This window comes from Gobio gobio, assembly GCF_949357685.1.
Source record: "Gobio gobio genome assembly, chromosome: 11".
NCBI classification, from domain to species: domain Eukaryota; kingdom Metazoa; phylum Chordata; class Actinopteri; order Cypriniformes; family Gobionidae; genus Gobio; species Gobio gobio.
In genome coordinates this window covers 13778544-13795293 of record NC_137104.1, presented here as the reverse complement: position 1 = coordinate 13795293, position 16750 = coordinate 13778544, and the positions used below count along the sequence as shown (strand labels likewise).

General features: G+C 36.9%; 1 protein-coding gene across 1 annotated transcript in view; it reads right to left on the bottom strand.

The window, feature by feature from the left end:
* csmd2 (CUB and Sushi multiple domains 2) overlaps positions 1-16750 on the bottom strand; it is a gene marked incomplete at both ends in the record, with an annotated part of 367659 nt that overhangs the window by 92390 nt on the left and 258519 nt on the right. The window contains 1 exon segment of the mRNA XM_079829996.1: positions 14928-15054. Within this exon segment, the coding sequence (XP_079686122.1) occupies positions 14928-15054 (127 nt within the window).

The following is a 16750-nucleotide window of genomic DNA, read 5'->3' as shown; positions in this document are numbered from 1 at the left end:
AAAGGTAGCGGTCAACTGCATCTCAAGTGATGGAAAAATACTTTTGATCTCAACAGAGGTCATCCGCAACCTGATTTACTCACTCTATTCTTTTCAAAAACATCTACTTACTTAAAACCAAGCACAAGAGTGAGCCAAGAGTCCTGTCCTTCCAAATTAAACAACTAAAACCACCAATTTGAAGTTGGTCACAAGAGGTAAGCAAAGTGTTGCATGCATCTTTAAGAAACAAAGTGGTTCAATTAGATGTCAAAGGAAGATCCAAAGAAAGGGAGAAGGAGAGGAAGAAAGGCGACTGGAGAGAAGAGCTGTGTCACATGCATACCAAACAGCAGCGCAACCCCGGGAGTCTCGCCCGCGTTCCTGCTGCAATGACTTGGCAGACAGGGAGCGACGTGCGCTTTGTGAATGCATGTCTGTGGATGCATTTATTTGCTTATTCGTTTAACCAGACAAGTCTCTTGAGAACAAAATCTGCATGTACGATATAGCAAGGGCGGTGTACATTATCCTGACGAGAAAAGAGAATCAATAATAAAATAATGAAAAGCACATTTGAAAACATGCACGACATTAAGAAAAAGAAAAAAAAAGCTATTAACATAAATAAAAGAGTAACCTGTGAAAGCATGAGATGAATATCTAATGATTGTTAAGAATTGCAGGTGTTTGTGATAATATCCATGATAAGAGTACTTGAAAGCTGGGTGAGAAATTTATAGTATATTTTTGTAAATAATCGGTAGACAGTAGGGTTTAAAGAAGTAAATATTGTGTATACATTTCTGTAACATTTTAGTATGGGGAACACATTTTCACTATTAACTACGACTTTTGCCTCAATAAACTAATTTACAGCTTATTAATAGCTAGTAAGCTAGTTTTTGTAGCATTTAAGTTTAGGTATTGGGTATGATTTAAGGATGTAAAAGAAAGTCATGCAGAATAAGGCATTCATATATGCTTTATAAGTACTAATAAACAGCCAATATCCTAGTAATATGCATGCTAATAAGCAACTAGAGAATAGCGAGAATTGAACCCTAAAATAAATAGTTACCTATTAGGGGTGTAACGATTCATCTACTACATCGATGTATCGATTTATTTTCCTATGATCTAACTACATCGATCTGTGCTCGGCAAGATGGCCTTCCGGACGACATATATCGATCTAACATCGTTTTAAAAGGTAATCAATCGATTGTATCGATCATGGGAAATAACGCATTGGATTTAAGCACGTCAGACTTTATATGGATATTTTTTCTTAGCACTTTTAATGATAAAGCCGTTAAACGTTACTCGATTAAGTCTGCCTATCTGTGACATCATCGCAACGCACGCACCAGCAGCAGCGCTAAGAAAACAAAACATAGCATGGCGGATGACAGAGAAGCCAACGTGCGAGAAATTATCAAGCCACCAGGAGAAAGAGCTAAGTTAGTAACGTTTTACCTGTACTTTCAACCCTTGCTAAATGTTACCTGTGAATTCCTGACACCAGTGTGCCAGCAGAGCGAGCTTTAGCACTGCTGGAGACATAGTGAACGCACAGAGAAGTGTTCTGCGGTCAGATCATGTTGATATTTTTGAAAAAGAAATCTGACGAGTCATTGAAGAGTAGTTGGTTACATTTTATCTTTGTTAAATATTGTTTGTTTATTAAACTGAGAGTAGTAGCAGGTTCAGCCAGTTTATTCAACCTGAAGAAATGTTGGTTGCACTTTATTTTTGATATTAATATTGTATTTGTATTATTTTAATGTTGTAAAACAACAGCAAAAGTAGCAGGTAAACCTACTATTAATTAAACCTGAAGAGTAGTTAGTTGCACTTTATTTTTTATACTAATATTGTAATATTTTTATGTTGGAAAACAAAAGCAGAAGTAGCAGGTTAACCTACTGTTGAAATGTTGGTTGCACTTACTGTGCTTTTATTGAAAATGTATTGGAAATTGAAAATGAGAGCAGAAAAGGTTAACTTCCTTTTAATTCAACCTAAACTGTTGGTTGCACTTTATTCAAATAAAATTTGAATGCATTTGCCATTAATTGTTGTTTACTTGTTTGTTTATATCCATAATTAATTGATACCTGATTCCCTTACAAGAAACAGTATCCAGATATTTATTTCAGTCACACAATTTTTGGCTAAAAAGTTACTGAATCGATTTTAAGTCACTGAATCGTTTCGGATCGTATCGTTCTAAATGAACCAATATCGTCCTTGAATCGTATCGACAACCTCAAATCGTGATACGAATCGAATCGTTGTTAAAACGAATCGTTACACCCCTATTACCTATATTTCCTAAATAACCAGTGCTTACTAGACAGTAAGGATGCATCAGAACTGCTTTTGCGTGAAGGCAAAATGTATGAATGTTATGTATGTAGCAAGACAAAAAGAAGAAAATCAAAATTCAGTATTAAAGTAAATGCAAAATATCTGAATTGAAATCACAATTCCGTATGCAAATAATTCAAGAAAGAATACCAATCGCATTCCAAGGGTGTTTTCACACTTTTTTCACACAAAAACACAATGTTCACAAAAACAGTTTTTGTCTTAAAGCTGCAATATGTAACATTTTTGCAGTAAAATATCCAAAAACCACTATGCCAGGTTCAATTGAGTACTAACAATATCCCAAATGTTTCCAACTATTTGAGGAAATTGCTATTTTAACCAAGGAACCGGGACGTGTGAGGGAGTCAATTGCGTCATATTGGTGTTACCCTCGGTTTCCTTTTTATCTTGTATAAACGCTTTACTCTTATTGCAGTGTGCAACAAGTGTCATAGCAGCCGCCGAGCAAACGCACAGAGTAACGTCATAACATCTTTTTCAACACACTCAAATGTATCTAATATGATTAACAGAGCTGCGTTACCTCATACTCATGACCAGAAAAGCAGAAATGGTGCCGGCAACTGTGGAATAATAAAAGTCTACTGCTCTCAAGGCGTGTGTTGCGTTCATCTTATTAACAATCGCTTCAGCGGCCTTGCTCAGCTCCCACAACAATTGGTCCTGCCCTGATTTCTGCCCGAGTCCTATCCCGATTCTTTTCCACCTGTGTCCCAAGATTCTGCGCTCAAACTTGACATCATCAAGCTACGCCTTTGTTTTGAATAGGCGGCCTCTAGCGGACGGAAAAGTTACATAGTGCACCTCTAAGTGAATGTAACTGGAAGAAATCGTGTAGGCCTATGTGTATCAATATTTCCGATCCGTGCATTACTGTAGTTCTTAAAGTGACAGCAGCCTGATATAAAAATACATTTTATTCATACAGTGAAGAATGTGCAGTTTTATTTTTTGTATTTGATTATTTAATTTATTACTTGAATGCTGTTTTTAGCTATACTTTTTATGTATACACCAATTCACCAATCGACCAGCTATGAGGTATACAGTATATACAAATATATATAAATCAGAAAAAAAAAAGAAAAAAAACCCACAAAGCATTGCGACTGACATAATCTAATAATAATCTCATTACAAATTACAGAAACATATATATTTCCCTATTTTAAATACTGAATTTTACTTCTGGAACCTGACTGTTGCACTCTATTACAATGATGCCACCACTTGCGGTTAGGTCACTGTAACTCAACAGGAGATTCTGAAGAGGAAAACAAAATTATGTCAGAATATCAATACAGTGCTGCCTTGCAATCACGGCAATGATGGTCCTCATCTCTCATTGTAGTAGAGTATAGAACATCAAGCCGCTCAAGGGCACCTTTATGCACATATCTGTGCAGGACATCTCCATTATTCCAGATGGGTACGACTGCAATTTGGATGGAAGCTATTTGATTAAAAGGAGAGGACGATAAAAAAAAAACAAGATACTATTATTTGAATATAAAAGAACAGGGAAAAATGCCAGATTCAGTCCCACACCATGACCTGTTTGCCTAAGAACCCGGCTGTCCATTTTAATGAACTGAAATAGAAAACGTGATTCATTTATTGCATCATTCATGTTGCTCAAATCAGTTTTTCCAGAGCAATGAATGGCTGAGAGAATATGGTTTCAAAAGGTATCAAGGTCAAGGCCACAAGATCTTAAACACCACTAGCGTCCCCATAAGGATTCAACTATATCTTCAAAACCAGAGAGACAGTTAACTTCTGCTGATGAATAGTATGGCTATGCTAGACCAGCTAAATCAGCACCAACTCAACAATAACCAGCACAAAACAGCCTAGAAATCCATGTTAGTCTGCATTTGTTTGTCTGGTGATAAATAAATAAATACAGACAATAAATTCATTACATAACATGAACAATAAATGTTTTCATAAAAATAAATAAAATAAAAACCCTTCATTAATAGTAGAATACGGTGGGTGGAACTAGCTGATGCATTAATGATTAGTTATCTTTATCTGCAGTGTAGGCAGATTGGAAAAGTGTAAGAAGCAGTTCTCAGTCTGATTCAGCAGATGTGAGGTCCTGGCCACCTTAAAAACAAGTGCACAGCACTTTCTACCCACAATGCACAGTCTCCTCCCTACGCCTCTGTCAGCCATCCCCATTGCAAAGTGCTCCCAGGAGAACACCGGCAGGAGAACCATCCGGGTGTTTATCATCAGATTATTCTCGGTGCGCGTGAGCACATTTCCTCCATTTAGCAAAGTATTGGATTTTGGGGTACATTAACCTTTTAGAAAAATTGTGAGTTTCAAACTTTGACAGTTTGTATATTGAGAGTAATGACCAAGCAGACATTGCAAGTGAGACGGCACAATTTCACAGCTCATTAAAAATTAGCCTCATTAATTGATTGATCAAATCTAGAGTCTTCGGAGGTCTTTCTCTCCCCTGTGCCTGTCTAACCTGCTGATAATACAAGCAACCGATCAGATCATATATGCATAGGCATTCTAGGAACTTGTCAATGCTCGCATGTCCAGGGGGCAATTACAATGAAAAGATTTTTTTATTTTCCTTATTAGTATCATTATCATTTCACTCTAATGCTAAAACTCCATATGACAATTACTTTATAAACTAACAAAACGTATAATATTGCTTGTCTCTCCATATTTTGTCATTTTATTATTATTATTTTTTTCACAAATCATTACTATTGCTCACTCTTTAAGTCTGTCTGTGGGTTTTGCAAATATTTACCCAATCAAAAGTATTGAGCTTGTGACTAAACCTTGCAACTACATTGGATCCTCAAACTCAGGGCCGTGCAGAGAGTTCTTCAGGGGCAGGGGCTCAAATGTAAAAAAGGGGCAATATATATATGCAATATATATATATATATATATATATATATATATATATATATATATATATATATATATATATATATATATATATATATATATATATATATATATATATATATATATATCCTTATGCTCATCAAGCCTGCATTTATTTAATCAAAAATCCAGAAAAAAACAGTAGACTAATATTGTGAAATTTTACATTATGTTCTTTTTAACTTTTTATTAATAAAAGAATCTTGAAAATAGTATCACAGTTTCCATCATTGACATTAAATCCTCATATTAGAATGATTTCTGAATGATCATGTGACACTGAAGAGTGGAGTAATGATGCTGAAAATACAGCTGTGATCACAGGAATAAATTATATTTTAAATTATTTTAAAATAGAAAACCATTATTTTAATAATATTTCACAATATTGCTGTTTTTTATCAAATAAATGCAGGCTTGATGAACATAAGAGACTTTCATAATGCTGCATAATATTCAAAAATGGTAATATAATAAAGTCCTTTCACGTAACCATTTCGCCTGCCTACACTTCACATAATAGGCCTGTAGGTGCCGGTGGCACTTGGGGTTTGTTAACTTTGATAGTTTCATGAAATAGTAAACGGTGTATCAATATACATAAATACAAGTGAATTTAACACTTACCATTAATGCGACTTTTGCTGCTGCTGCATGGTTTTGTGCAGGGATTTGTTTGTTAAAATCCATTTTGTCAGTGATGCAATTTATAAAATGAGACAAACCGCAGGAAATCGTTCCACAAACGTTAGTTCGTCTGTCCATGTAATTTTCAACCGATTTCTGAATAAGAACAGAAAATTACCGCTTCGCTTCACATCGCCCAATGGAATTTGAACTTGCTTTGCCAGATCACGATTGGTTGGTGTATATACATGACAAACGGGCATTGGTGAATTGTGTAATACTTTAAAATATATAATATATAGATTTGTAATTAAATCAACACATTAGCTTTGATTATGGATGAAAAAAAAATATTGGTTTACTTTTTTCCCTTAAGGCCACACACTCTCTGAAAGGACCATATTTGGCTCGAGAGCCGCTTCCGAACAGAGGAAAATCAGCTGTCAATCAAAACGCACGCGACCCATAGCAACGCGTTACGGCAACGCCTCAACAGAAATTGTCCGACTTTTGAGCCGTTCGTTACAATTGTATACATTGTCATGTTATAATAATTTTATTGACCACGATATTATCATTGATATTTGTCTGAGAGGGGCACTTTTGATTCATTTTGAAAAAGGGCAGGGGCTCGAGCACCCAAAGCCCCCCCCTCTGCACGTGCCTGCTCAAACTGCCTCTATCGTGAATCACATGCAGTTTGGACCAGTGTTGCCAAGTCAATTGGGCTACTTTTACACTTGCCACAGGTTTTTTTGTTGTTGTTTTGGCCATGATTGGGCGGGTTTTGAATAACAATTGGGCTGGTTTTGTTTACGTAGACCTGGCAACACTGGTTTGGACCGTCTCTGCTTGTGTGCAAGGGTAATTAAAGAACTGGGTCTTTGAATAAGTACAGCAATTTCTTTACCATATATAAAGGATAATGTTTTATGTATTAGAGGAGGGGAGAAGAGTGTAATAGGGCGCAATGCGACGACAGGCACGACACAAGAGTTTTTTGCTAGTTTCAGCACGACGCAGTTATCATTTCCACGTCCAGCGCCCACGTTGTTTAAATAGCAAATGCACTCGCGCCCTTCTGTTTTCCCATGGGTGTGCTGGTCTGAGAACACGATGTGTTCAGGTGCATTGCTAATTTGAGGCAAACTGAAAACGCAGTATTTTTTGTGTTATTTAAAGGGCACGTTAGTAATATGCGCCTATAGGCGGTGTGCACAACACTCGTACACTCTGCTTATTACACACACAGGGATGCGCAGCAGCACATTTTTAAATATAAAAATTAAAAGGATTCCTCTCTGGAGAAGGATTTAGTCTTTCCGCTCGCTAATTCTGCCATGTAAATAGCGAATCCGCCATGGTGTAAGCGCAACTAGCTTTTAAAGGGAATGGGAGATGAAACTCTGATTGGTTTATTCCACGTTACGCCCCAAAACACACCCATGACTCATTAGGAGACTATGTACAACCCTTTTGGGCCATGCGCCTGGCGTGCAGACAATTTTTTCTGTCGTTAAACTAGCAAAAGTGGATTCCGACATGCCTTAAGTGCACCTGCGCCATGCGCTTCAGACCATGTGCTCAGATTGTTAAAATAGGGCCCTCTAGCATTTGCATTCGAGTCATATCCTGTGCGTAGCACTTTATCTTTAATAACATGAGATTTTGGCTAAATGACATAGTGCCCACATAGCTACAAAAAAACTATAACCTGTAAGATGATACACTTCGTTTTAGTGCAACCATTCTAATGAAAGAAAAAACATGACATTCGCTGGTCTGGTGCTGGTCTAGGTGATGTAACAATGTAATGATGATGTTCATTAGCATCTTGGCTGGTCAAGTTGGTCGATGTTGCTGATTAAGCTACTAAAGAAGCACACAGTGTTGCCAGTGGTGCTGGAGGCAGGACTATTATTCCCAGCATATACCACAGCATGAATAAATAATGCTGTTCTGTATTATTTGCACTGGTTTTGTTGTTGTGTTTGAAGTTATGCATCATGTGGTGTGACAGCAACCCTGTCCTTAAATATGATGTTAAGCATCCTGGAAGCCAAGAGACATATTGACAATTTTTGTACCCTGAGCTTCCTAAGACTATTCTTAGCCAGGTAACGATTTCATGAATTAAAAGAAGAATACCCTACTGACAAACCAACAACTTCCCCACTGTGATGTTCATTTCGTACCTAGCATTATTGTTACTGTGTGAGAAATATTCATTCTAAAAGTGAGACCTGTGAGTATCAGCGAGAAGTGAAAAAACTGAAACATGGGCTTAAATACATTTACTATCCTTTATGTCCAAACTAACTATAATAATTAATCAAAATGGCCACAAATTCATTTTAGTTTGATCTATGATATATCATAACTTTAACTATTAAGAATGAAAATGCTACAAATCAACAATTATACTGCACCATGACGATAAATGTAATGCTGCTAAGCATGTTTTTTTATATTTTAAACGATGTCTGCTAGTATATTAACTTTGGCAGCACAAAAACCCTAGAATCAAAAAAAAAATAATTATAATGTTTCAGTCATTACAAAGTATTGATTGGATAGTCCAGTCGTCAATATACGGTACAATATGTGCAAAGACAATGAATAGAACAAGCCAAAAATAAAAAAAGAGAGAAGAGAAGAAACAAGTGTAAAATTTGAGAAGATGGGATAGAAACTAGAGGAGAACAGGGCTAATTTATGACTTGAAGGCTTTAGAAAGAGAAAAAGAGGTTGATAAAACAGTAGAATAGGGAAGAGGGACCCCAGCTTCCGTTAATTCCTCAGATTTCTTTCGTGACTGCAGATGAGCCTTGAGCGTGACAGTACGATCCTTTGAGCTGCGACTCGAATGTTCCAAACCGGCTCTGGAACAGCAGGCTTAACCGATGTCTAATCCCACGTGGATGAGAACATTTGGGCTAGGCAGTATATCTTCCTGTGTGTGTGTTTGTGTGTGTGTGAGTGAGTGAAGTGGCTGCTGAAAGTAATTATCACCTTTACCAAACAAAGGCATCTCAGACGTGGAGATGTGTCTGTGATGAAAGAACGATGAAATATCGCCTGCACCCCCTGCGTCATGAAACCCCGAAGTATGTCCCTCCCTGTCAGCATCCTGCCACATCATACAACCATCCCAGTCCACCCTTGCACATCCTTATGTCTCAGACTTTTACATCAGCCCCTCTGGATAAGGAAGTCCACCAGGACAGGACAGCTGGAGCCGGGCGGTATCAAAGTATACACACTGTGACAGTACAAATGTATCACCCATTATATAGAGATATATAGCGCTTATTCAGAGATATATTCAGTTTTAAAAAATCCATCAAGCTGAAAAATACAGCACACACTCCAAAGTGCATTGCAGATGGAGCATATATACAGTGGCGGCTGGTCAATAGGGGGCGGTGAGGCACCAACCCCGACAAGTTAGCCAGAGAAGAAGGCTGTTAAAATTAAGTTAAATATATATTGCAAAATAATTACAATATAACATTACTTAGTCATACTATTCGCCTGGTAGTCATGTTAGCACCTATTAAATATAAAAAAAATTGTTTTACACGCATGTGACTTGAGGCTAAGCTCTAATTGACTTGTTTCAGATTGTCCTCGGAGGGTCTGGGTCTTTTTTTATATATATTTTGGCCATGTGTGATTGGACCGTTCTCGACTTTCAAGTAGGCACAATATCTCTTCCAATATGAATTTAAACTCGGTTTTATCTTTACAAAAATCGCCTTTCACAAGGTGTTCAAATGAAGAAATAAATAAGTATCATGGAGCTTGGTCGGAGTTGACTAGCTGGATATGACGCGTTGTGGGCAGCGACACAAAGTATATGAAACAATGCGGTTGAACTTGAGGCGATCATCGGGGTCCAAGCACAATGGCTTTTGTAGATGATATGGACGTCTTTAAGTGTAAATAATACTTTATGGAAGTATTATTATGGACAGACATACATACATTCATTCAGTCAGTTATGTCTGCAACTTAACAAATATGTCATTAAACATCAATATTACATTCATTATTAAAATTAAAATTTTGATTAAAAAAATAATGGTCTGTAAGTATTTTGGAGATCACAGTTTTTGCAAACTTTTTATATTGGGCTTTATTAAACTTTATGAAAATATAATGCATTTATGCAATTTTTACTACAAGTCAATGTATTGAACAATTTTCATATCCTTTAAACTGATTCGCTATCATGTGTCTCCCTCAGTCGCATAACATTAGTATTCATCTTTGAATCGCATTGATATAAATGGCTAATTTTTTTAAATGATAATTTTATTACTGATAGCATACCCACATCAAACTCAAATTAACTGATTCGTGGTATCTTATTCATGCTTTAACAGTTGAATTTTCAACTTCCATTTTTTAGTTAAGCAGTAATGATATATTATTATATAACTTGTTAAATGGTTATTTAACAATTGCATTTAGTCCTGCATTAACAGCCACACATACACACACACACACACAAAGACCAACCCAAATATTTTTATTGGTAGTTTATGTGTATTTACTGTATATATAATATAATTTATAGATTTACTTATTTAAAAAGAAATGTCTCATCATATATGCCCTTATATAAGAGTTGATTTTGGTCATACATCCATCCCTAAGGACATAATCTCAATCCTATTGCCTTGCAAATGATCTTGAATAATTGATTACTCGAGATGAGATCAAAGGAATGTATGTGCATAGCTTACACTGGGGAACTAGGTCTGAGACTGGAAGGTGCCCAATCTATTAATTATCCTGTGCCTGTGGAAGGGGATCTCATAATAACACTAAACACAGACATACAGGAAGAGGATAAACACAGACACATCCTAATACCTCATTATATGACCTGCGATGATCATGTAGTTGTTCTAGATATACTTAAATAAACAGCACATCACACACATATGCACACTGTAACAGCTGTTTACATTTGACAAGCAAGCTTTTCAGAAATCATTTCTGCTGCTTGCGGAACGCAGTATTGGAACATGATTTCCAACTAATTTGATTTTAAATAACTCCCAAGCTCAGACGTGTTTACTTAACTAACACGTTTCAGTGATAAACACTTCTGATGTCTTCATTCTCTATACTAGATGTGGTTGCTAGCCAATAAAGGCAAACCTGACTGTACATGGGGTGTTATGCTAATATTTTTGAAGGTGTATCAAGTAAGGTTACTCCGATCAGGATCACTTTAAGACCGAATGCACAGATCCAATATACTATTACACATGCGCTTTACATGTGTTTCCCAACTGTTTGCTCACTTAAGACATTGGGCCCTATCATACACCCGGCGCAATGCGACGGCAGGCGTGACACATGTGTTTTTTGATAGTTTCAACCCAACGCAGTTATCATTTTCACCTCCAGCGCCCGCATTATTTAAATAGCAAATGCAGTCGCGCCCATCTGTTCGCCTATGGGTGTGCTGGTCTGAAAACGAGGTATGTTCAGGCGCATTGTTGGCGGGTTGCAATTTTGAGGCGACTGAAAACCAGGTTTTTGTTGGTTAGTGGCGCAGTCGTTTTCAGTATTTTCGACAGTATTTTTTTTTTGTTATTTAAAGGGCGCGTTAGTAATATGCGCCTATAGGCAGATGCACAGTGTGCGTACACTCTGCTTATTACACACACAGAAGGACGCACAGCAGCACACAAACATGCCAAAGGATTACAATGTAAAAGATTATTATTGTGTACATAAAGATAAAAACGCCTACATGTCATAATGGATAGTCATTGCATGTATCAGAATTACCTACCTGCAGTAATGTCAAATGAAATTGGCTAATTATTTGACCAATTGTGGCAATACACACATGTATATAAACTGAACCATCAGGTTGAGGGTGTCTTTATTCCGCCATGTAAATAGCAATCCGCCATGGAGCAAGCGCACCTGGCTTTTTAAGGGAACGCGCAATGAGAATCTGAATGGTATATTGCACGTTGTGCCCAAAACACACCCATGACTCATTAAGAGACTACGTACAACCCTCTTTGCTAGTCCGTCGATAAACTAGCAAAAGTGGATTCAGACATGCCCTAAGTACACCTGCGCCACACGCTTCAGACCATACGTTTAGAACGTTAAAATAGGGCCGTTAAGTTTAAGCAAATACTCACCAACCCAGGCATTTTTTGACATATTTCTGTGTGTATTTTCCTACTAAAGCTGCTTGGAGAACAGTATCTCTTTCTTGTATTTTATGACAATCACTGATCTAGCTGATTTGGATGTTAAGTGTGGGCTTTTAGGGAGGAAAAACCGCCACTGAAGGGGTAAGAAAAACTTAAAAAAATGTGCACAGCTCTAGTTTTTTGCAGTCATTGCTCTTCTATTGCTTCGCAATAACATTGCAAATGTATAGTTTTTTAGACATCTGTTAGAACTGCCAGACTGGTGAATGTAGTGAATCAATTATAGCTGCACATAGAAAAATTGTCTCGCAAGTTTTCTGATTGGCTCTTCCGATCTGCCTTTATAGAGACCACTGATCAATCTATATGAAACGATTATCAGCTGATAACGATCGGCGCCCGATTGATCAGAGCACCCTAAGTACCCAGTGGCAGTTGTGACCCACTTGGTTCCCAAGAGACATGACCATAACAAAAGAAAATTAAATATATGAAAATGTTTGTGGTCAGTAAGATTTTTTTTTAATTCAGAAAAAAAATAAATAATAATAATTAAGCGCCACAAGCCTTTTCAACTTTGATAATAATAAGACATGTTTCTTGAACACCAAATCAGCTTATTAGAATGATTTCTGAAGGGTCATATGACCCTGAAGATGCCATCATCTGAACAAACTCATTTTAAATATAATAAAAATAAAATAGAAAACAGTTTTTTTAATTGTAATAATATTTTATAATATTACTGTTTTAGTGTAGCTTTGATAATAATTAATGCAGCCTTGGTTAACATAAGGAACTCATGCAACAACAACTTACAGACCCAATTGAATTCAGGTAAATTGGGACACTTTTTACCATTGAGATAACTGGGAAAAATATAAATAAAATAATCCACAAGAGAGGCCCACGATGTAGGGGCTAAAAGGGTTTCAGGCACTCCACTTCACATTGTGCTTAAGAACACTGCAATAACATTGTTTTTTTTTGTGGAAATTATTACATGACACTGACTAAGTACAGGCTTTAAGCAGGCAACATCTAAATATCAGAGTGTATTAAATTACATGGTTATACAAAAAATGAGAAGGACAGGTGACCTGAATTATTAAATATGGCTTGCTCGTCTCGCTTGAGCGTCTGGAGGGGTGTACCAGCGTTTGATACTCAATAACCCTTATGATATAATTACACTCGCCTCATTGCTCATTTCCAACTATTTATGGACACAAAGGATACAGGATAAAAAGGGAAATTTGATTGAGCTTTCCACATCTTCAAGGCACCTTACAAAGCCTTTAGCGCAGCAACACCAAATCAAATGTCAATTTTGAACCACTTTAACACAGCAAGAAATCAGTGTCTGGGAGCTCTTAAAGTGTCTAGATGAAGGGCGGGGAAAGTATCTGATAAACAGCACAATTAAAGCCCCGGACAAATTAGGCAGCGCTAGGCAGCGAGATTTCATGCAAAATTACGCTGGCGAAACGAGTGGCAATTAACAAGGGGGCATGTTCATTCATTAGTGCGAAAGGGAGCGATTTGCTGGGGAAGGGAAGAGGTCAGCCTGTAGGACTGCCAAAGTGCTAATGTCCTCCTAGCTTCTCTGAGTCCTGCTGACTGTGACAGCACGATGAACAATACTGGCATGCGCAAAGATGGTGCTCGCCCTGCCAGCCAATCGGTGCTTGAGGCTAAGGTGAGAGCTGACAAATACACCATCAAACCAATTAGACGCAGTATGGCAAGTGTGGTGGGATAGAAGGATGGACATATTAAGTCATTCAATGAAATGGTTGTGTTTTTCATTTTGGATTTTGGGTAACACTTTACAATAAGGTTGTATTAGTTAACATTAATTAATGCATTAGTTAACATTAACTAACCATGAACAACACCTCTGTTCAGCATTAGTTAATCTTTGTTAACGTTAGTTAATAAAAATCCAGCTGTTCATGATTTGTTCATGTTAGTTCACAGTGCATTAACTAATGCTAACAAGATTTTAATAATGCATTAGTAAATGTTGAAATTAATATTAACAAAGATAAATAAATGCTTTATAAGTGCAGTTCACTATTAGTTCATGTTAACTAATGCAGTTAACTAATGTTAACTAATGAACCTTATTGTAAAGTGTTACCGGATTTTGTTTAAGCAAACAGGGAATGGATTTCTTAAATGTCATTGTACTTCTGCTTCATTCCTGTTATCAAGATATCCTATCAGTAGCAACAATATGCCTTTTAATATATGAATAATAAAAAAGTAGAGTTTGACTTTTCTGAAAGTTTAAATCATGTCACTTCATAATGTCATTTAAAATGTTTAAATACACAATTATGGTGGTCATTTTTAAAAATATCACTAAAATAACCAAATTTTAGTGACAAAGTTGTATCCATTTGAGCTAAATCTGACAAAACCTCCTACTCGTTTGTAAAAATGGCATAAAACTAACGTTTTAATTGTAAAAAATGCAGACAGTTTTCTGTCAGGGTTTGTGTGTGGGTTAGGTTTATAGTATTTATAATTAGCTGTATAGCTAGGTGTATATAAAAACAATAAAGTATATGGAATGTCCCCATTTAGACAGCTAAGTAAACGTGTGTATCAAATATGGTGGACAATGGTTCTCCAATCATATCTTCCATCCAATATCTTTGACATTCAAGGTCAAAGATATTGGATGGAAGATATGATTGGGAGTTACATTTCGAGGCAGATGAACATATCAAAAGAGAAACAGCGTGATGAAGAGACAGATGGTGAAAGGGGGGTAATGGAAGAGTAGATACCCACCCGATGGTGCTTCCAAGTGCCGCCTCAATAGTCCAGACACAGTGCAAGTTGTGCTCATAAGGTGCTGGGTAACCAGGAGATAGAATCCGGCCCATGGGCTCATCTTTAATCGTTCCTCCACACTCGGCTGGGTGAAGAAAGAGATAAACAAAAGCACCATCCTTCAATGACAGCTCATAGCTCTGAAGCACAAAACAGTACGTTTTACACACACACACACACACACACACACACCAAGACACACACACAGACACACACACAAAGACAAATAAACATTTCACAGAAACCACCAGTGAAAATGTTTCTCTTGTAAAATCGTAATTATTTAATAAATATACAGTTGCAAGAAAAAGTATGTGAACCGCTTGCAGAATCTGTGAACATGTGAATAATTTGAACTAAATAAGTGAGATCATACAAAATGCATGTTCAAATGTCACTGCCATTATAAAGCTTGGAAGAGCCAGGACTTTTTTAATATAACTCTGATTTTATTCATCTGAAAGAAGAATGTCATATACACCTATGATGGCTTGAGGGTGAATAAACCACGGGCTAATTTTAATTTTTGGGTGAACTAACCCTTTAGGCATTTTCAGAGATGTTTCAATGTGGATGAGCAATTTTTGAGAAACACTAGTGTGGACGGGGAGCGTTTTGAAAAAAAAAAAAAAAACATTTTCAAATCTATCCAGATTAGTGTAGACATAGCCTAAATCCCTTGAGCAAGGATGGTACACGGTGTGCTGTAGAGCAATGCATCATGAGGTGGAGGGGCATGTATAACTTTCCATTTTAAAAGAATACATTCAGCACTGAGCAGAGCTTTATGAGTGATGTGCAGAATAATGTGGCCGTATATCACCTCCAGGATTGAGCCTTCCCTGGGGAGGGCATATTTCCTTTGGCTAATATCACTGATAGTGTTGGTAATATGTCCTGCACCAGACATGACTATCCATCTTGCACTGGGGCAATAGTGGTGCTGGTGGTAACGGGCATTGGGGAAACAAATCACTTGTTTGTCAGGAGGTTGGGCCCAGTACGTGTGACAGTTCCAGTTTAACGGATCGGGAAGTTGTGAGAGTCTTATTTCCACTCCTGCCATCGTCATCATCACTTCAAGAGGTCAAATGCATGCGCCCTTCAACAGTATACACTCGTACATACACATATACACCCTTTGGACAGGGACAGGACAGGATGCAAATCTCAATGATACTATTCAAGATGCCTTTTTTTAAGATAAGAGAAGTTGCCCAATAGGCTAAATGTAGATAAATACACAAGACGGTACACAAAAATGATGGTTCAGTCTGTACCTCAGATTTAGGTACATAAATCTATGACTGAAGACAACTTCTTGCACTTATTCAGCGCTTATTCTGTGTCCCTCATTATTTTTCAGATAGCGAAAAGATATATTACAATATACTTTACACATACTACTAATAATAATATTGTTGTTCGATCCTTGGGTTTGACAGGTATCCAGAAAGCCTGAGGACAGTGCAATTAAAGTCTATACATTTTGTAAAGCAACTAGTTTAGTCAGCTTTCTTACAAGCAACCGGTTTACTCACAAAAGCCAATGTTTCTATGAAAACAAATGTATAAAGTAATCCGTTTAAAAAATGTGTCTCTCGGACAGAGAATATGTTCATTTGAAATCTGAATATCCCAAAACATATTACGTTAAATTGTTTTAAATGAATAAATATCTGATATCATTGTCTATTTTATTTAATTTTTTTGTGTATAGTTGATTATAAACATTTCGGTCATGTCCATCCATGTTCAGCGTTGGTAACATTTTACATTAA